Here is a 21,927-nt window from a genome sequence, read left to right on the forward strand (position 1 = left end):
AATAAATATAATTTCTGGTACCTAAGTTGAAGTTATCGCAAATTTTTTAAGAGATAATATTTATGATTTTTGTAATATTACACATGAAATTTCGTTAATTTTAAGACGTATAATAAACGAATTCCGTGAGTGTATTAAATCGCTTTCTCCTTATTGTACCGCATATGTTGCATTAATTTTATCTTATTGGAAAATAAAGAATTGTTCCTCTGTATATGTCGGTAGAAAACGTTCATTTTCATATTTATTTGAGCATGTCGATTGTGACTATGAAAGGAATATGAAATGAGGTATTCAGTAAATAAATAAGTATTAATATAATTGGTTTTACTATTGTTGGCCAATGTCTCGTTTCTATTATCGGGATGGCATAATCATATACATTAGGTAAAAAAACCTGATTGTTTGAACTAAATAATTTTCAGAGTTTCAAGTTCAGTTTCGAGAAAATGTCCAGCAATATTTAATGTAACACAAAACTAACTGTGCGTGTAATGGCTTCTTCAGAATTAAATCAATCGATAAATCAATCGAAGGAGAATTTTGTTTGAATAAATATTGATTTATTATTCAGAATATTGGTTTTGACTACAACATATACATACTTATGTGAATTTTGTAAAATATTGCGGTAGAACCTCCTTCAAAGCAATTCACATTGTTATTTAAATAACTTATTCGACATAATTCGAATCTAATGTTTAATTCTGATTCCAAGACACTTTTCTATCCAAGCCTCATAATAAATAACTCTCAATTAGTGTGAAAGAATCATTGCCAAGGGTGAACTATATCTGTCTTATAATAATTATAATTTCCCAAATTGTTTTCCAATCTGCACACTTCTTTTTAAGTAAACCGTTTATTTTTAAGTACGTAGAAATTGTTATATATATAATTCGATTAACAGAAATTGAAATTAAATAAATATTTGGTTCTTCTATCACAATTTCTATTAGAACTAAAATAATTATTATTAACTCTAAAACTACCAGACGGGTGGAAGTGATCCATTCCTGATTTCTTCGTTTTGCAGTTATTAAAAAGATAACAGATGTTATACTGAAAAAAAATATTTTAGAAAAATTATTAAAGAAATTATGTTGGCAATACGCAAATGGAGTTGTAAATCAATTAAAGTTTCAACAGATGCACTCTTGGAGTTTCTACAGAGGAATTTCAAAAAGTCAGTTTAATTGCTCGGTAGTTTTAGTGTTAAACTGGCACACACACCTGTTTCACAGGAATGAAATTACAGCTATGCCTATCGAAAATTACGAAATTTACAAATTTCCTGGTCTTAGAAATGATTTGAAAACTGATTTTACCATTGATCATTTCGTTCGTATCGGTAAATAACCAGTCACCATAGATCAATTATGGATTCACGTCGTTCTGAATCTTCAGATTATTACAGAGGTTCGCCACTTCCATAGGTGTGTACCACGTCCTCAATTGGTACTTGTGAAGCATGTTTATGCTCATATTCATCATATAGCTAAGAGGTGTATGCTGAATTGCACATGGACATACGCGCCGCATTTCTGGCTATTATATTTTTTCATACGGGTACAATTTCACGTATTACGCAGGGCGTTTCACATAACTCGGTTTAGAGTGGTATTTTAAAAACTGAACTTGAGATTGGAAGGTGGTTATAAGAGAAAATTATGCGAATTAATATTTTTTTCTAGAAATAATTTTTCCGAATGCATCTCTGTGCATTGATACATTCATGAACTTACAACTGTATCTTTTTCTCTTTTTAAATGAAACTTTAAACATTTGTATACGATGAACTATGAACTTAAAGGTTACTCGAACGAATAATTTCTTTAACTACGTTCACTTGTCAGCAGATGTCGTATATTTATATTACAAGAGGTACTTGAATGATTTTCTATCGTATTCTAGCTTTGTTCTGTAAAGCATTGTTCTTAATAATGACAGAGAGGAAAATTCAGGCGTTTGTTCTACATTAGTCCACAAAAATATTAATATTTAATAATACATGTACATATGATGAAAATGTTGTATTCATCGGACAATAGCTGTTTTGAAATTTCCGTATGCGCGATATTAGGGGTACATGTGAGAATAATGTGTATACATTCAATTAAAATCGAATAACGAACGTCTGAGATCCCATATCCATTTCTATTGCTAATGTATTGATTTTAAATACTTTCGCGGAGCGGTGTATGTAAGTGTGAAATTAATCTCGACGTACCGTGAACGTACATATAGGTGTATATATACATTTTTCATGAATCAGAAGTATGCCCGTCCGTTCGCGCGGAGTGCTTGGGTACGAACGACTGAGGATCAGATACGAACGCTTGACAGGATAGGATTTTACTGCTTCCGAAATGTCGTGTCTCGTAAAAGCCGTCGCGTTCACGACCGTTTCTTCGTTCGGTTCTTTGCGCTGAAACTTATTGTGATTTCGCGTTGACCATTTTTATAGGCGGGGAAGAACTGCTGCAAAGGGTTTCGGTTATACCGTTTTTATTGAAATAGACGTTGAAACATTGAGCACGGCGGATCGCGGAGACGTTACGTCCGCAGCTTCGGGCTACCTCTGTTCCGCGTACATAAAACGCCGATGTATCCGTGGAAATTGATATTGAGAAAGTTCCGATACAAAAGGCTTCCATTAGAAATGGTGCTGGTATTGAATCCTACCCGTACTTATTAGAGATCGACGACGTTCGGATTTCGAGTCTCTGCGCAGCGAGAGAAAGTCTTGTAAAACTACAGGCAGCATTGTGTTTTCTAGTTGGTACTATATAGTTACGACCAAGTTATTATTAAGACTTCGGAATGCTTCGACTAGCTAAATTATCGAACGTTGCCGTTTTAAGATCGCATAACACAATCAATCTTCGTACAATAAAAAGAATTCTATCGAATAATCAACGTACTTGTTACCGACAGTTGTTTCGGTTATCTTGTGGGTACTATATTTTATTCAGTAAAGTTAATTGAATTGAGTTAATAAATTCAGTTCAATCATGAAATCGAATAAATTAGTACAGACTTGAGCCTTTCGTTTATATTTACCTGTAAAACATTGAAACTCTTCTGACAACTAGAAATGAATAAGGTTCTTCGCACAGAAATTGTCGCGTCATGATCGATTAATTCATACATGTAACAACAATAGATGACTGCCACGAATCGATGATTTCACGATTTCACCGCTACCACACTAACAGTAACGAGGCGTTGTCGAATCGTATTGCAAAATGTCTGCTATTACACTTCATGTTATTACTTGTATTATTTTTTATTTATCTTATTTTGTATACTCTACAATTAATATTTCTCGCAATATACGGACGTCACCAAAATATTCTTTCCTATCTTCCGCGTTGAATATAATTGAATGTCACGCGATATTTTTTAAATTAATAATATTACAACGACTACACGCTAATTACTCAACACCGCGAACAAAACATTCCAAATCATGCGCCAGGCATATGCGATCGTCAATTCAGCACACCACGCTGCCGCGTCTTTCACGCGATGCAACGAACATCAATGTCTTTATTCATTATAGATACGTGGCTGTGGTTCAAAGTAGACACATTAAAACGCGGAACACATTATGTACGAAACCCTGTGTTTACCACGAATTGGTGGTACCACAATTTATTTTATCGTACATTTATTTTAATGACACGTTGCTTGATGTTCATCGATTTGCCCAGGGGATCCATTTCGGCGTGCACCGGAAACGATAGGCGTTGCGCGGGGACCTGTTAAACAATATGTTTAATGACAGTTAGGAACCTGTTTTTTAAGGGTTAGCGAGCATCCAGCTGTGCCGTACGAGATAAAATATCGCGGCGTTTTGAAAAAAACACCGTCGACGTGTTCGTGCAGGTGTAAGTCCCGCAGTTTTTGTTGAGCCGGCCGTGAGAGCACCGAGCGTTGCAAGTGATACCCGGTGCGAGGACCTACCTCTTGTCATCGAAACGGTCCCTCTCGCCCCAACATCTACGCTTGGGGTTTCGATTACGTAGCGACACAACGGTATCATTGCTACAAAGCTTGTCTCTGACTCATCCCCCGTGAAAGCAATGTGCCGCGCGATACACACGCGTCCATCGGCGTTGACCAGTGGTCGAAAACTACGGGGTTGGGGGGCCCCGCGTTCCTCTATGTAATGCGAGACTCCCGCTCAGGCATCGTCGCGCTCGGAAATTCGCGAATTTATCCGCGTTTCCAAGTAAAATTAGCTCTCTCAACGTACTTGATGTTGTTCGCAAAGTGAAGTCGGATATTCCTATCGAAAGTGTTTCTTCTGAAAGTTTTTTACGAGCCTTTGCATCCTCCCTCTGTGTTTTTGTTCGCACGCCGGATTAACGAGATTGCGAGAAGAGATTCCTTCGATCTTTTCGGTTGGTAAAATGAAATGGTATTCATCATTGACGCGGCTGCGCGAGAGTTTTCGGTTGGTTATTTCGGATTGTTATGGAGGCGTTTTCCGTAGCCTATTAATTGAAGAGTTCTGATAGGGAATATTGTGAATGGCGAAACTGAAAAATTCTATTTTTTTAGTCTTATCTCGTAATATACGGTTTAAGTGGAATTTTCCTTTTGCCAGTAGTTGACGGTAATAGCAGCCGTCCGTAATACTGATAATATTGAACGATGTCGTTATTGTGACATGAATAACGTAATGTTAGGTAATTTTCTTCCCGAAGAATTTGATGATTGCATTTACAATCCTTTCTACGAATATTCTTTATTTTAGTTTTAGAAGTAATTATTTGCAGGCACTGGGAGCTTCGATTCTTTTTAAGAAATCTTATGACATTTGATATACAACCATAGTTTCTATTAGAATTAATACAATTATTTTATACTGTGTTTCTAAATATATTTTTAGAATTGGAAAACAGGACTTGTACGTTAGATCGATTTTTTACGTAACAAAACCTTCTGGCCTGTGAAATTTGCGGTGATAATAATTTCTTATTCTTTTATGCTTCAAGTATTTTGCTTCCAATTAGGAGTCCATGTTATGAATTTTTGCGTAATGTTAAGTAAGATATTATACTTTCAAAATTAATAATGCGAATCAGAGATATACGTAGAAATTATTTTTATTAGGCGAAATAAGAAAGCGATGGAGATTAGTTCAGTAATTTGGGCGTATTATCAGTATTCGACTATCGGTACTTTTAATTTTTTTGTGGGGTATTTCTTCATTGTAATGCAAAAATATTTGTGCCGTCAGTGCTTATATTCATGAGCGGAATTTCGTGACTATTTCCATCTACACTTCATATAAATAAAATAATTATACAATGCGGCAAACTGCGAAACTTTAGTACATACGTGTATAGACTTGAGAAAATGTTCGGTTTTTTTACAGTTATATTGTTCGAAGGAATAAAGTTGTACTTCGCGTATGACTTTAGTAATCATCGGAATATCATTAAAAGGAGAAAAAAATACTTGAAACAAAATTATAATAAGTCGTCAGTCGAGCCTTTTGTATTTATAATATTAGAAATAACTAAAAGAGAAACATTCGTAAAACTTGATTCAGCTTTATGACGGAATCGAACGACTAATCTATGATGACGAATAAGAAAATTGTGACTTGTAGAATACTTTTATTTTTAACATAGTATATTCGTAAAATTGTTATGTAATTTCTTTGTACTTGAAACACCTGCATAAACATTCGTAGCCCAAAGATAACTCCGTCGCACTTAACCACATTTTTCAGTGCTATCTTGAAAACTACTTAACCTAATGCCTAACGACAAGGATAACTGTTAACCGTAAACTGCCATGGGTCGAGTATGTCTATATATGTACATATATATATATATATATATATATATATATAAAATTTGTTACATATATATGTATGTATAACAAATTTTATTACAATAGATTTTGTCAAATTAAAGAGTAATATCTTATAATCGCATAATTTACATCACAGGAAGTTAAAGTAATAGGAAAAGAGGAATAGTAAATTTTTGTCTCCTTCTCAACAAACGTATAGTTCTAATAAAATTACACAATTATTGGATGAATTTTGTTCCAATTACGTGAATGTTAGAATTAATTGTTTTTACGCCTAAATAATTAGTTACTATGAAATATAATCCTTTTATCAGTAATAATAATGGCATATTTTAATGTTTTCAGATCTATATATTTACATTTATAAATTCTAGTCAATGTTTTATTCTTTACTGTTTATGACCGCCGGTTGGGAACAATTTTCGGTGGTCTGTGATTCGCTGTATTGTTTAGTTCATAGGACCATATCAGCGGCTCAGTTACCAGATATCGGTACCTGAGTCGTTCTTTCTTTATACTTCGTGCATTGCTTGTTCCTTATGTATCGAATACGTTTGCTGGTGCGTATAGTCGGAACACGAAGTACGATAATAAAATCGTTGGACTGATAAGGATGGAGGGTTATGCGTGTTGCTGCAACATTTCGCGATGCTTGAGCGAATTCGTAAGAACGAATGGGATTACGCGAATCTGGTATAGATTGTTGCATTTAATTTTCTGCAATTTATGTTTTTGTTTGCAACGAATTTTGACTTCGAAATATAGTCTCTATTGGTCCTATTGAGATGATTATTCGATTGATCAGACGTTAAAGTATTTTTTAACCAGTTTACATACTTATACAGTGCATAAAGATTTTTTTTTTAATTGAAATATAGAAGTAATATATTTTCTGTGATCTTTAGTTACTTTGCGATTTTTTTCTAATTGAACTCATAAGAGTTATAATATCATTAATAATTTTTCAGTAGAAAAAAATTATTCATTCACTATAAGAAAAATATTCACGAACGCGAACATTATTTTCCTTCAATTTTGATAAACAGAATAATATTCTTACTTTTAATTCCAATATAAAATCTTTATTATGAGTTTAGCTTGATGTTTAAGGTAAGTAGCAATAAAAGAATATTTTAAGTTCTCGATTGATTGAAATAAATCTAGGTTATTGTTCGTGTAAAAATTTCAACAGCTTTCGACAATAAAGGAAAATGGAATTTCTAGATGTCTTTGGAATTTCAGGTTTGAAAACAGTTCAGTATGAATTTATTGCGAGCGGATACAATGCGTTATCAACCCCAACTGTTTCATATTTTATACTTCATATGAAATCAGTACAAGGGATTCGAGACATTCGTTAATTTCCTGGTAGGCGAAGTGTTATAAATGTTTGTGATATCAGATACCTCGATGCTCATCTTTCATCAGTCCCAATGATCTCAGCAGCACAAGCTACTTCATATACAGGGTGTCTTCTAACTAAAGATACAACCAGGGAAAAGGTGATTCTATATAAAGAAAAGTCAGTTGGATACGCAGCAAAACTTTTACATTTGAGTCTCCTATTCAAAAAAAATTTTAATTGCGTAGGTTTTGAGTGCACGTGCTGGCACTAATTTCATTGGATGTTATAATCGACAGGAACATATTGCACATGGAAAAATAAGTCAAGACTGGAAAGTATAATCTTTTCGTTTAAACCTTTGTTTTCGACGAACTCCAAATTGAAATCGTGTTGAGCGTATCTACATTCCGCTGATTGTTAATAAAACACGTTGATACTCGATTCTTTTGGAAACTTGTGCGTGCAGCCTGATTTATAAAAAATGTATTTTGTATTTGTAGCCTAAATACAGTTTTTACTTATTTTTACATGTACAGTATCTTTCTGTTGACTGTACCATCTGTATTTGATAAGGAAGAGGCAAAGTGACCATATCTTCAATCTCGTATTTTATTTAAAGAATCGGGTTAAAACTGAAAATTTTCGTTGCACATTTTTACTAATTGTTGCGGGTGGAGTCTAACTTTTCCTGTTTGAGTATTCATTTGAAGAACACCCTGTATATCTATCCACGTCTCTTACAATTATGTAGTATGAACGTTCTTCGAGGATAGTATATCTTCAACGACACTTCTGTTTAATGAAACGAGTTTCAGGAAGACAATTGTCGTTATTCACCCTCACATGAGATTGCTATATCGAATGAAAACACAGTTTATACGATTGTATACGCAACATATGAAAAGTAATCAATGTCAAAGAATTCATGAAATATTAAACATTAAACACAAAATACTAAGTACGCTATATAAAATGTTAAATAATATACATTGGTTACTAAACACTAAAATCGAAGGTTGTCTTCGATTTCATATTATTCCAAACTGCGTCAGCAAATTTCAGCAAGATAGCAATTAATCTTTTGTGTTTTATAGAAGAATATTCCATTTTCATGTCCACAAATGAGATTTTAAAGCGATATCAGTAGATTGGGATCAAACCGAAAGTTTTGAATAAAATTGTATTTTAAATAATATTCTTTATTAACAGTTTCACTGAGTGAAAAACAATTTGAAACCATATAAATTGCAATTAATTATACACTTATTGAGTTGTAGTTTAATTATAATATTGTGAGTGTTTAAGTTCAACATATTTCTTTATTTCGTCATTTATCTTATTACAGGCAAGTTCATAATTATATCCAGTAATTTAAATTTGCTGTCACAATAACTAGAATTACATATTATTGTTAGTTGTTAAATTTTTGTCAGCTGTAAAGCAAAGTTACTTCTGTTATTCTTGTAATTATATTTACTACTCTATTATTTAAAAAATTTCAAGAAATACGGGTTGGTTAAAATTAACTTGTCAGCGTAATTTATTTGAAATTATTTGTAAATATCATTAATAATCATAGTAAAACTAACGAAAAAGATATGCCATAAGTATATTTCCGGAGCGTCGTCCTCGCTAGACTTCTCGATAGCGAAAATCAATTAGACTGCAATTATCTGATGAACTACTTAGCTTCGTACCAATGATAATCTCTCGCGTACCGCCTCTGCATGGTATAATCATCATACAGGTGAGACACGGCAGATTGAGATAGATTGCTCGCACGACCAACGTTCAAAATGAGTTACGCTTACATAATGATGTAATATGAACATTTATGAGAGCAAATAGTCACATAAAGTTACAGTTTGCGACTAAGTTTCCTTTCAAGACTGCGTGATGCCAAGGTCGCCAGTATTATCTTCGTGACTAGTACACGTGATTTCGCGCTGTCTAAGCACGTGCAGTACTAGCATGTGGAATGAATAAGAAGCATAGAAAACTTGTTTTTAAAGACAATTGGTGTAAGGTAGATAATAAGAAAATGTTAAAAATTGGGATTTGCGAGTAAAGTGTTCTGTAATTGATGCAACATCTATTTTGCAACATCTTTTCCTGTCACGATCGGAAAAGTGACAGCACAATTTTACATGTAAAAAAATGATTCGGTAATGGGCATAGAAAAAATTTCTTTACTTGAAACAACTCTTTGTTTATAACAGTTTCACTAAAATAAGATAAAAATGTTTGATTATTTATTTTTCATTTGTAATTGTTAATGTTAGTGTCTCTGCTAAGGAGAAGATATAATTATAAAAGTAGGAATGTTACTTGACTGTCTCGTTAGTATTACATCGAATAATCAGAAGTCACGTTTTCCTCGATCATAGAACAATGTTTAATGACTTGTTTCGTAATCAGTTTGCGTAATTGTTGTAGTTTTTATTACGCGTTATTGTATTGGCCTTTACTACCTACTTAATATTGCAAAAATATACTAAATTTTTCACTGTAATGTGTGAACAGAAAAATATTATAATTGTTGTATGAATATTCTAAAATACGATTAGATAATCCTATGTACATTTACGCTAATAATCAGTTTCTATGTCTCACCGCAGTAGCAGTAGTAACAACGTCGGTATTTCTAATTCTTACGTAGCAACGTAATTGCATATTTCTAATTCTTATGTAGTATAATTCGAAATATTATTAATTTGAACCAATTTTTTCTTACAATACTGTACTATTATTATTGTATTTTTCGTTTGTCTCCGTACAACTGATTATAGGTTTGCTTTCGTATATTCACGAGAGGAACGAAACAGCACCATGCTCAAGTAACTTGACGATTGACACGGAACAGTCTTGTAAACTTGGGTCTGCAGTTATCGAGGATGTTTATCCAACACTCTCAACTGCTGATACTGATTACAACAGGGAATTTTCATTAGGATTTCGCTCTCTGTTTCTGATTTGCCGATATTCATTTATCGTTTGATTCATAAATTTACTTGTAATCGGTGAAGTTGGAAACGTGACTGAGATTCTGACATGAAATATAAAACTAATTTACCTATATATCTGACATATTTCTATTCGATTGGTTTTCATGTAAATGCTGTTTTGGATGAAAATTTTGTATCATTGCAGTATGAATTTTCCCTATCAAATGTTAACTCGGAAAATATATTTCTTCCTAGACCTTTTGGCTACGGGTTTTATGCATTTATTGAATTTTTAATCTTCTAAAACTTGATATAATAAAATGTTCAAAATAGTTGAACGATATTTTTATCTCTTTCGAAATATGATGGAACTTTTAATAGGATCTACTTTTCGAATTCAATTTTCATAATGCAGTCCATAAAAATCTATGTCTGTATGAAAATCCACAGTCTACTTGTTACCATACAATTACTTGTAGTTGGTTTAATAAATTAAATGAATTCAAAACTTCAAATTGTTCAATTTTAGTTTGTTTTTCATAAATTCGTCTCACTTCTCCGTTGATGTATTTAATAAACGCTGTTACACGTGATTTTTCAAAACGTGCACTGTTCTTCCTACGACTGAATTGACACGTCGTTGTTTAAATTAATGCGCTAAGAGAAGAATCTGTTACTCTTGAACGATTAAGAACGATTAAACATTTTTTAAATGAGAATTAAAATCACATATAACAAAATGCCAATACAATTTAAAGATTCAAACGTTGCGTATAAACAAAGTGGATAGAACATTTTAACAGTACCACATATTAATTTTGCATAGTACTACCAAACGATCCGTTTGAAGTTATTTGCAGTAGGAATATTGGAAGAATCTTTTCCAGCCTCTAGCGAACATTATCCAGGTATGATTTCGCTGCGTTCGTGTCTATCAGACCAAATTAATTCGTTATCATACAGTTATTTTCCACAATGGTACTTATCAAACCAATTTTAATGAGTTTTGTAACTTGATAACTTATTTGAAGAGTAAGAAATTCTGCGTTCATTGTAAGTTTACGATTACCTAGAATTTTGAATAACACCAACGGAAAAATAATTTGCAATTTCAACTACAGAACAGTTAACAGCGTTCGTGTCCGCTAAATTTAGTTTGAAACCTTTTCAACGGTATTAAAAGGCAAAAGGTTCAGGTACCGTTTGACCAAAAATATTTCGCTTTTGTACACACGTGATGTAAAAGTTTGCAGGAAAATGTCGTCAGTAGGTGATAAATTTTACAACAAAATGCACGGCCGTCAAAGTGATAATAGAATCCGGTTTGTGTCGCTAAACTCTCACTGGCGTTGCGTTTAACGACTGTCACGGCAGTCACTGTTTTCAAATTTGCAATGGTTAATCAGTAAAGTAAATCGTGAAAAGTAAGCGTTTGATCCTTCTTCATTGATCCTCTACGTAACATCGTAATACGATACCGCTGAGATTCTTAGCACGATAGGTCATGTGATAAATAGTAACATGTGCTCGTCGCTTACGAGACCGGCAGAGGAGTATCCTCCACGCATTCGAAATTAAGTCATGAACCGAGCGTGTCTTGTTGCAAGGCGGTAATTTCGCCGGCATCGGGTTACCTATATGATAACCAACCGTTTCATATACGTTCACGTTGAATTCATAATAAAATCACGACAATTGTCGACACGGAGCGGTTCAGGGAGTCGATGTCAGGTGAAGATCATAATGTTGACGAACACATTATATTTTCACGATTTTGCATGTGCTGACGCGATAAAATCTATTCGTTCGATTGGAATGAATTTTAACCACCCTAACTCGGAATTTAATCATTGTCTCTGCGAGTTACTTAATCCCTTGTTTTATAATAACGTGTCAGACTCGTGAAGATTTTAAGGGGAATTTAACAAACATAAATATTACTCAAACCTTTTGAATTCAAATAAAATATTATTCTTCTATTATCAATTGTTATACTCTAGAGCGAACGTGGACATGCAATATGCTTGAAATGTTTCTGTTTTCAATAAATTATTAACGGCAAAGCAGTTGCATCGGCCACAGCTGCGAAATAAATCGTAAGGCACAGGGTTAAGCTTGTGATACTTATATTGATACAGGTATTGCAATATTATTATGCGATGGGTATAGTTAATACGACATTAACATAGTGATGAATCTATGCTGTTTTCGCAGGTGCAGTAAAATAATATTCCATTGGATAGAATAAAAGACTACTGATGGAAGATGTGTAATGGATTTTTCGTCCTTGTCCTCGATACTAATTATTTTTTGGTATTACTTTTTTAAAGACATTTACTAGTATTTTGAAACATTTCCACATGGACGATTGAATTTTATTTCGACAAAGTCCGCGTTTGAGACGTTTCGCACTTGGTTCTGTGAACGAAAGAACAGAATGTTTTTATACAGTTATAGTGAATTAAACAATTTGTTAATTTTGTTAGGAATCATGAATTAAATCAGGTAGCAGAAAAGTTCATGCGGATGTAAAAGAGAGTTACAAGCCGATCCGTCAAGTGTAAATAGTGTGCGGTGGAAACCGCAACTAATTTACGCACGAGAAACGTTAAATTACAAGGTGCTGGAAGTCGTTGAACCAATGTATAAAGAGCTGATTTCTGATAAATGGTTGAAAGAGTTATCACACGCGTACACTAAACAACAATGATTCCTTAAACTTCTTCATATGATTCTTCTTTGTGAATAATTTATACTGTGAAAAAAACACCTTTAATATTATATTATATTTGCAGGTAGATATTACTATTCAGTGACGAATTCATTTTAATACTGAAAATAATGCATGTAGTAAAAATAAAGATTAGCAGAAAAACGGAAGGATTTGTCAAACATAAAGATTTCAATTGTCAATAATTTGAAACCACCACAGCTGCAAAAGTAATTACTTTGATGAACAAGCTTTTCTTTAGGTCTGAATACAGCAGATTAGTATAAGTATAATATTGACTGTATGTTTTTAAATTATTCGTAAAATTTTAAACACATTTCTATTAAAGCATATGTTCTTAACGTTATTCTGTACTTTCTTCAGAAACTAGTAACGTTATTTTCAATATATCTTTTATACATAATACTATTTTTTCGACAAAGTAATGAAAAGCACGACATTTGTTTATAAATAATTGCAATTGAAATCAATTTCTTTAAAAGAAATAATTAAACCATGGCCACAGTTATAAGGAATGAAACTGTCAACAGTCAACACTTAGCTGCCCCTATATATTTCGTTAACAGTCTTTATAGGTACATTATTTTAAATAAATCAATATGTTACAAACTTTGCGACAAAGAAACTTCACGGATTTAGAATGTTACATAGAGCTTTAAGTGAAAACACGCGTAAAGTGTTTCGACTTTCTTCCTGTAAAATATGAAAAAATGATCGTCGGAAGTATTTGACACTGGTGGCGACTTTGTTAACAAGGTATGGATAGGTTGCTCGGACTAAATCAGAAGACCTCTACGAACGAGTAATTTGCCTTTCAACGTGCATTACCATATATTATAGGCTTCAAGATGAAGCTATTTCAACTGATAGAAGCCAAGAGAATATTTGGCAACTTACAGGAGCCGTAACTTGAAACCGCGATCATATGGAGCAACATTTATTTTCATTTAGCAGACGCTTTCGAATCTTGAACACAATTCCGCCATACATCCGGTTGCGTCGTCAAATGAAGCCCGCAGCCGAATCCCAGCAAACGATTTAAAGTGATTCGAACAGGAACAAAACATGTCGGCGGGTTTAATCGTTTCACGCGAGATCGGGCCGAAAACTGTGCGCTGCAATGGGAACCCTCCGCCAGCGCTCATCTCCGCTAATGAAATCGATCGGAATGCTATTCGGGCTATAAGTTACGAATACTTTTACGTATCCCCGGCTCGTCCGTGGTGCCACATATTGTAAATTTTGCGCGGTTTCCCGTGTGTACGGGTTGGTTCTTCGTTGTGTTCGCCTTGCTGAAACCGCGCGTCATTGACGTCACGGACAAAATGGCGGCGAACGGTGAAAGGTTCGCCGAAGATCGCGACGAAGAAAGAATACCGAGTTTACAACAACAGAGAGACCAGAGATCGAATGGCGCGGTGAACAGAGAGCAAAACAGTTGGAGAAAGGGAGAGCAGGGATCATTACTTGACCAAAAGGGAGAGGAGAAAAGAAAAAGAACGAGAAGGGGGAGAGAGAGTACTATACGTCGAACGGAACCGTCAACGACTGGAGAGGACAGTAGGATAGCATCGAAAGGAGCGACCTAGGTCGGTTGCTCTCTCCGTCTTTCCTTGTTCATGGCCCCCGGAATAGACCTCCCTCAGCCAGAAGGCAGCAGTGGGTCCCCTCCATGAAGGTTTCCCGTTCTCTCTTCTCGTCTCCTCACCTCTCCATCCTCGTGGAATTTCGTTTCTCTCCCACTCCCGTATTCGTATTCTCCTCCTCACCTCTCTTCGCTCTCGCACACGCTCGTGGAGATCGGCGACGGCGCCGGTTGCTAGAGCGAGCGAGCAAGCGAGCGAGCGAGCACATGCGCATGTTCGAAGCGGAGCACGTGGTTGGCCGGGTTCACCTGCACATGGAAAAGGAGGGAACCAACGCCGAGCGTCCCGGCGGCACCGCGGCACCTGCTCTCTGCGTCGTGTTGTCTATTCGATAGAATGGAAGAGGGGTGGTTACGGGTGAGGGAGAGGGAGTAACGCGGTGGTCCGCACCGCAGTTAGAGGGAACGAGAACGGAGAACATGGGAATGTGTGAACGTGCGCGCGAAGGGGAGGAGGAAGGGGAAAGTTATTTCCACCTTTTAAAAACCATCCAGAAGTTCTCTTATAGGCGGAGCTGCGCCGAGCGGACGCGCTTACTATTGGCTGCATTAATGTTCAATATATCATGTCATAACGGCTGAGAAAATATTGTCCCCGCGTCCATATCTGCGGATGGTAAACACCACGGCCTCGCGTACCCTGTCGCGGACCGACTACCCTGCCGTCACCCCTTCGCGCGTAGGTATTGGACAATAATAAGTATTACCGATTATTATTTGTAATTATCACGTAAAAATTGTTTTAAGGGACAACACGGGCTTGACACCAGCTGCCGGACAATTGCGTCGAACGCACTTAGAACCACTGATGTAATTGGCAGATGGGTTATTCTTTATGTGGATATAAAGCCGAATGGAGTAAACCGGAGTTTCTTCGGTTGACCGTCCGTTTTGAAGAAAATCGGGTTTCAAAATCGCGTTTGCCGGTGGAGCGTGTTGCATTTTGAGAAGAGTTGGCACGATGAACCGTGTTAGACGATTTTTGTTTTGGCGTACGCGTTATCGGTGGATTGTCGAACTTGATTTTTATTCTTCGATTCGCTCGTATGTTGCAATTTTGTTTCTTTGATTTGTGCAGACTTTTGGAACGCTTTTTTGGAACTTTCCCTTGTTTTTTTTTAATATTATTGTACAGCATTGGGAAATAAGTTTTTGAATTTTGAAAATTTTTGCTGTTTGTAAATACACGAAGGGATATCGTTCACATGACAACCTGAAAGCAGAAATTTCATCGATACCTTCTATGCATTTTGTTCCTAAACAAATTAATTTTATCGGTACCTTCTATGAATTTTGTTCCTAAACAAATTAATTTTATCGGTAGAATGTAAGGACAGTAGTTTTTTGTAGATTGACTAGAAGTAGAATATTTCGGACGCATACAAAATTATAACTCTTCCAGTTGAGTGCCGTCAATCTAAACAGTCAATTTATATTATTTGTAATGTGCCTGATAGAGACCAAATACTTATAAACGTAATGTATTTTTTTATAAACGTAATGATCAAAATATATCAGTAAAATTTTGTATAAAATTAGTTGAAACATTTTACATGCATCCATAGCAAAGAGATGCAAAAAGCTTGAAATATGTTTGGTGAGGTGACATTTAAAATGGAGATTGTTCGTGTCTTTTCGGCGTAATTATTGTCCAACATCAAATTTCAGTATGTATAGTTTAAGGGTTCAAAACACGAAGGTGTTAAGTTACAGGTGTAAAATTTCAAATAAATTGAATTTGAAGTTATTCTATGATACGTATAAATTCCGATAACAATTATCTTAAGTAACATTCGCCTTTCAACTGCACTTTACGATTTTACACTACGAAAGAAGGATGGGTTAAAATTGGGGACTTTAACAGTTATACTTTTTGTCTAGCAATGTTGCAGCTAAACTTGATCAGTTGTGTTATAAGTACCAAATACAGAAAAGTTGTCACACAACTACAGTTTGTTTAAAATTTCATATAAGTTCTAATACAGCACTTAAAAAATCTAATTTATGACTTATTATTTATGTTTTAAAAGGGAAAAAAAGGAAAATGTGAATTTTTGAAGTTCTATTGATATGCTCGTACCTATTACCATAAGTTTAGTGTTCACATGCATTACATTTGTCAGTAATATCTTGCATGGCAATACAATTTCTTTCACCGGCTTTCGGTTCAATGTCCGTCATAAACTATAACAGGTGTTAGAAAGTTGCGAGAAAGTCCAATTCAGTTACAAATAAGGGGATTAAGAGGTACATCAGTATAAATATGAAATCGGGGTAATTAGTGCCCTTTTTACAATTACAAAAATTAAGACATTTTGCTAATGGGAATATTCTATTGAGGATTGAAGAACTGAATTTTTATATTTATATTTTCTCAGAGAAGTTTCAGAAATCAGTTTGGAATATACATTCGAATTTTTTAATTTTTCCAATAACTTAATGAAGACCTCGAACGATAACGGAAAACAGATTCATCTCAGAACTTTTTGTTTAATATGACCGTCTGCTATCTGAATATCTCATCAACAATATATTACAAGACTTAATTGAGCTCCTCTCTTTCCTTATTTCTTAGTACCTGAAACGACTGAAAAAATGATGGATGTTATTTACCATCTGCAACAACCAAGCTCGTACTACTTAAAAATTCATTTGCTCTTATAATATGAGTCAAGTAGAATTAGCCGAAATTACGGAAGGTATATAAACAGTTGTTTTAAATGAATATGTTTAGGCGCTTACTAAATATTAATTTAATTGTTTTCAACTTTAAAAATTAATTTTTAATGCGGAAATATTCTATATTTTGCAGAAGAAAGTATTAAAGCTAGGTTAATAAACGTGCCGTCATTATCATAAAGTCTTACGAAGTAATAAATAAAATGGAACTTGATATAATACCAGCATATGAGTATGATTGATGCTATTAATCATCTCTTGTATGAATTTCTGCCTCTTGGATTATATCTTTTTGTACGGAAACTACTAATTTGACAATTTAGCTGGAATTAACATATGATCAGATAATCGATAATAAATGGGCGCAACCAGTTCGGTCCATTTTAACATGACAGAGGTGATATTATGATAAATTTAGGTGTTGGATGACTTTTATTGTACATTTTTTTACTAAATTGAGGGAGAAGTCAAGAAATATCCAAAAGATGAATTACAATTTATAATTTTTTAGTCATACCAATAAGTAAAATTATTATCATTAATATTTCGCTCGGTAAAATAATGATATTATAAATAATTCCTTAGGTAACAGTTGATAAAGGTAAAGAAATGAGAATAAAAACTGACCAGATTATTAAATATCTTTTATAAAACATTATATTTATAAAACGTTTCAAAATGAACAGGCTGCCCGCGTACGAATACAATGTTCCTCGTTTATTCGACTAACGTACCACCAATTAATTTGAATAATTATAAGGTTCTACTGTACTTTCTGATAAAGGACTGCATGTTTTATTTTAAATTCAATTTGGAAGAGATTTTATCTGATCCTTGCATACATTAAAAACACAAATATGCAGATTAAAGTTAATGTACGACTATTAAGCGTAACATATTCTGGCAATGTTTGCGCTGTAATAGCGTTTGGAACATTTTCAAATAGACTGTTACGTGCGCATTACCTAGGCATTTCATAAGTTACATAACATTTTTAACATTTAATATTTACACTATCCATTAAATGATACCGTTTTCAGTACTGAAAATAACAGTTGTTTTAGGCGAGATTATTTACGAAAAAATAAATACGTTTCAACGTTTTGTTATATACAAGAAATATAAATTTGGCTCGATTTGAAATCACCAATTTAAAAGTATTGTCAATTTATATGCCCTATAAGTAACTATAAAAATTTGTAAGTTAAGTGTCTAAAATAAAGAAGCAGAAGTAACAATATAATGGTCTTGAAAGATGTATAAAAATCCAAACAAGTTGATACTAAATTAAGCTTAACTTAAGAAATTCTCGAATTGAACCAATTATTTGTCTTTCAATGATTACTTGAAATTAAATTTGAATGAATACTTAATATTGCACAAAGGAGTAATTCTAAGATTCTAAGAATCCTAGAGATTTATTTTCATTCTAGATCTATCGTTAATACACTTTAACCATTGTTCTGTTTTTATGCTACAGATGAGAGTGTAGAAATCCTGCTGGCATACAGTACCAAGCTTCTAGAACTGTTCCAGTATCCTTGGGTATCGCTGCCTTTGATTTACGTGATTTTGAAGGATGCAAGCGGCAATCTCGAAGAGGCTGTGAGGCGTATAGTCGAAGGTGAAGTACCTATATTATTTCAAACTTTCTATTAATTAATACCGTAATTTATTACAGTAATATTTAAGTTCGAAACTATTCGAACATAAGTCGCCTTCACAAACTAGAATACGATTATTTTTCTTGAAATGATCAACGACATTAACAAATGATAGGTACAGAAGTATTAAATATTTCCGCTGCATGGCATGCTTTAAAAACATGCAATGTTAAACAAATGTAGAATAAATTTTGTTCGTAAAGAGTTTCTATTTTAACAACTGAGCTTCGTATCCTATTACAATAGAATATTCTGAAATACTTCTGGTATTTTGTATATTATTAGAATATGAAAAGAGAAACTATAGTTTTACTTCCAAAGAATACACAGAGCGTCTTATACTCTAGTGAAAAATAATATTCTTAAGATCTTTGGTATCATAAACTATTTTTCATTTTAATTAATCCATCTTTCCTTGGAGAAGTTCTTTACGAAAGAAATTTAGTCTACGTTTACAATTTACTTCATAATGCGTAAACACTATATTTATTAAAAAATTCAATCTGTTAGACTACGATGATATGAGAAATAAAGAAACTAATATGTAGTGTTTTATAGTCATTTATAGGATTGTCCGAGCTCCGAAAAATAATTCAGAATTTTCTGTTTCTTGATCCAGTTTGTTATTGCTTGGAGAGTTCTCTTTGGGATACCCTTCTGGACAAGATACTTTCGTTTATTCTGACCTTAATACCACAATGAAGATATTGAATTTTTCATATTTTTAAATGTTGATCTTCGCAGAAGTGACAATCGGCGTGGATGATTTTATCCACGGTTCAGTACACATTCTTATTGTTCGTAGGATGTTATTTTCTCGAATTCAGTTCAAAACAACAAGATTTTCTGTTTTATGGGAATGAAAGAAACGTCAACGACACATTTAATTACGACTGTTCAACGATCGGAAGATCATTTTCTTTTCTGGAGACTGCAACGCGATGAAATTGTCAAGACAATCTGGGTTCGCTAATAACGTTTTGGAGTAATCGAATAAGCGGTGTTATGCGATTATTATTTTATAGTTTCTCAGATTAAATAGCTATGGTACCGAATTGTTAGATACCTAATTGCCCAATTTGTACTGGTCATTGTTTGAAGAACAGTTTTGGCAGCATAGAGAGACCGCAATAGTATACAAATATTCAAATACTTTGGGGACCATTATTGGTAGAACGTCGTACAAAATGAGTACAACATTCCTTGTTGAAATCTACTGTAATAAAATCGGCAACACACGCGTTATAAATCGCTACATCAGAGAAATATTTCCGCTTTGGCGACAGTCTTGACGAATAACTGGCGTAGGTTTATCCTCGTGCCTCTCGATCTGCCAAAATTCCGTTACAGTTCCTGGAATGGTTCCAATTGCGTTGCGTTTGCGGTTCTCCATACTCTCTGACAGAAAAAAGATCAATCGTCTTCGACCTCAAAAGTCATCATACTTGAAGATACTCCGGAAAGTACGCGATGATCGTGGACACGTTTGTCTCAACACCTGAAGATCATAGTTTTTTGGGTCTACATCGCATTTCATCATCTGGAAGATAATATACTTGAAATTCTCAGAAAAATGGATCGCGCGTGGCGCTAATGAAAAGGTTAAAAAATTATTTTATCTTTACTAATGATCCTTTGCTAACACTAGATTTACGAGAACTATCGATTTAATGAACTTCAGACTAAATAATGAAAGTCACGGTGATCGTAAATATTATTTTTCAGTAATTATATATTAATTTTGGATTGATACGACGTAAATACATATCTTATTATTCATATTTCCGTCGAACTTTTTTTTCTGCGAACAGGTTCATTTAACGGGTTAACTAATTTCATAGCAAGTGGTAATAAGCAGGTTTATAAAACCAGATTTGTAAAATCGTAAGAGATGATGCTTGGAATCATTGCGAAATCTACCGAGGCACGTTTAAACAAATGTGTCACTGATTTAGAACAGTGTGCGAATAGAATATTCTAAATCGCTGGTATTTCATGCATTTGTCGATTTACTATCGAGTAACTTCTTTGCGTAATCTTTGCGTTCTCAATATTTGATTGGCGTGTCTTCTGTCGCCTACAGGGTATTATTTCGACATATCATTTCTGTCCAATCGAGCAGCATATATATTTATTGAAACTCTATTATTTGAATTAATGATTTCAGTTTTTTTTTTAGTAATTCGAACATATTTGTGTCATATACGTTTGTTAAAGGACATAACCAGTTTATTTCAAATTTCATGTCACTCCTCCAAATTCTGAAAAATAACCCAGAAATTATAGTTGATGTAATGATGCAAATTGAGTTTAAATGTATCTATCAGTATGAATGGTTTCAGTAAGAGCAGATACATATTAGTGTCCGTAAATCTAGTGTTAACGATTTCATTGGTAAGTACCCAATTATACCATATCACTTCCTATTTTTCCTTTGCTTCGTTTCAATGCGAAAAATCGATCACGTCTTGCCGATTTATTATGGTTTTGATATAGCACGAACTTCGAGATTTAATTAGATAAAACTGAAATAACACATGGTATTTAAATTTCATGGAGTCTGGAGAATATTGGTATACATCAGAAAATACAAAAGCATTATTTTTCAAACTTAGTCATTAAAATATCTCCAGCAATGACAGTATTTTGACATTTCAAATAAAAATTTGAATTTTGGCTAACAATTTGACTTCACATATTATATTTTCAGTATACGTTTAAAACACTTTCGGCAATAAAATCTCTTTACCCATTACAAGCAGTAATACGCTTTTTAGAGAATGAAAACGTTTCAGAATATAGCAGTCAAAAAATTGTTATATTCGTTCATTTTCGATCGTATTTTTGTAAATTCTCGAAGAGTCATTTTGAAAACTGAATAATTTTTTATTTATCCAGTTTGGATATATCTTCACGCGGATTTTAAATCAAAATAAAAACATCTAATAAAATCACATGATTTTTCAGAGCTTTCTCGAAATAATCCCTTCGAATCAAATTGTCCTACTTCCCGTAGATTTAATATGCTGACTAGATAACACGAAAGTAATTAATCACGTCATTCAAAGGATATCTATGTTTAA

At 33.9% G+C, this 21,927-nt stretch overlaps 1 protein-coding gene across 6 annotated transcripts in view; it reads left to right on the plus strand.

Moving 5' to 3' along the window:
- Positions 1 to 21,927, plus strand: part of dsx (transcription factor doublesex) — a 173,194-nt gene that overhangs the window by 47,775 nt on the left and 103,492 nt on the right. For all 6 annotated transcript variants that reach the window (XM_076370063.1, XM_076370068.1, XM_076370065.1 and 3 more), the window contains exon 4: positions 18,661 to 18,804. In XM_076370063.1, coding sequence (XP_076226178.1) covers positions 18,661 to 18,804 — 144 coding nt within the window. The remainder of the gene's footprint in view (positions 1 to 18,660; positions 18,805 to 21,927) is intronic.

The sequence above is a fragment of the Nomia melanderi genome, chromosome 8 (genome assembly GCF_051020985.1).
Source record: "Nomia melanderi isolate GNS246 chromosome 8, iyNomMela1, whole genome shotgun sequence".
NCBI lineage: Eukaryota > Metazoa > Arthropoda > Insecta > Hymenoptera > Halictidae > Nomia > Nomia melanderi.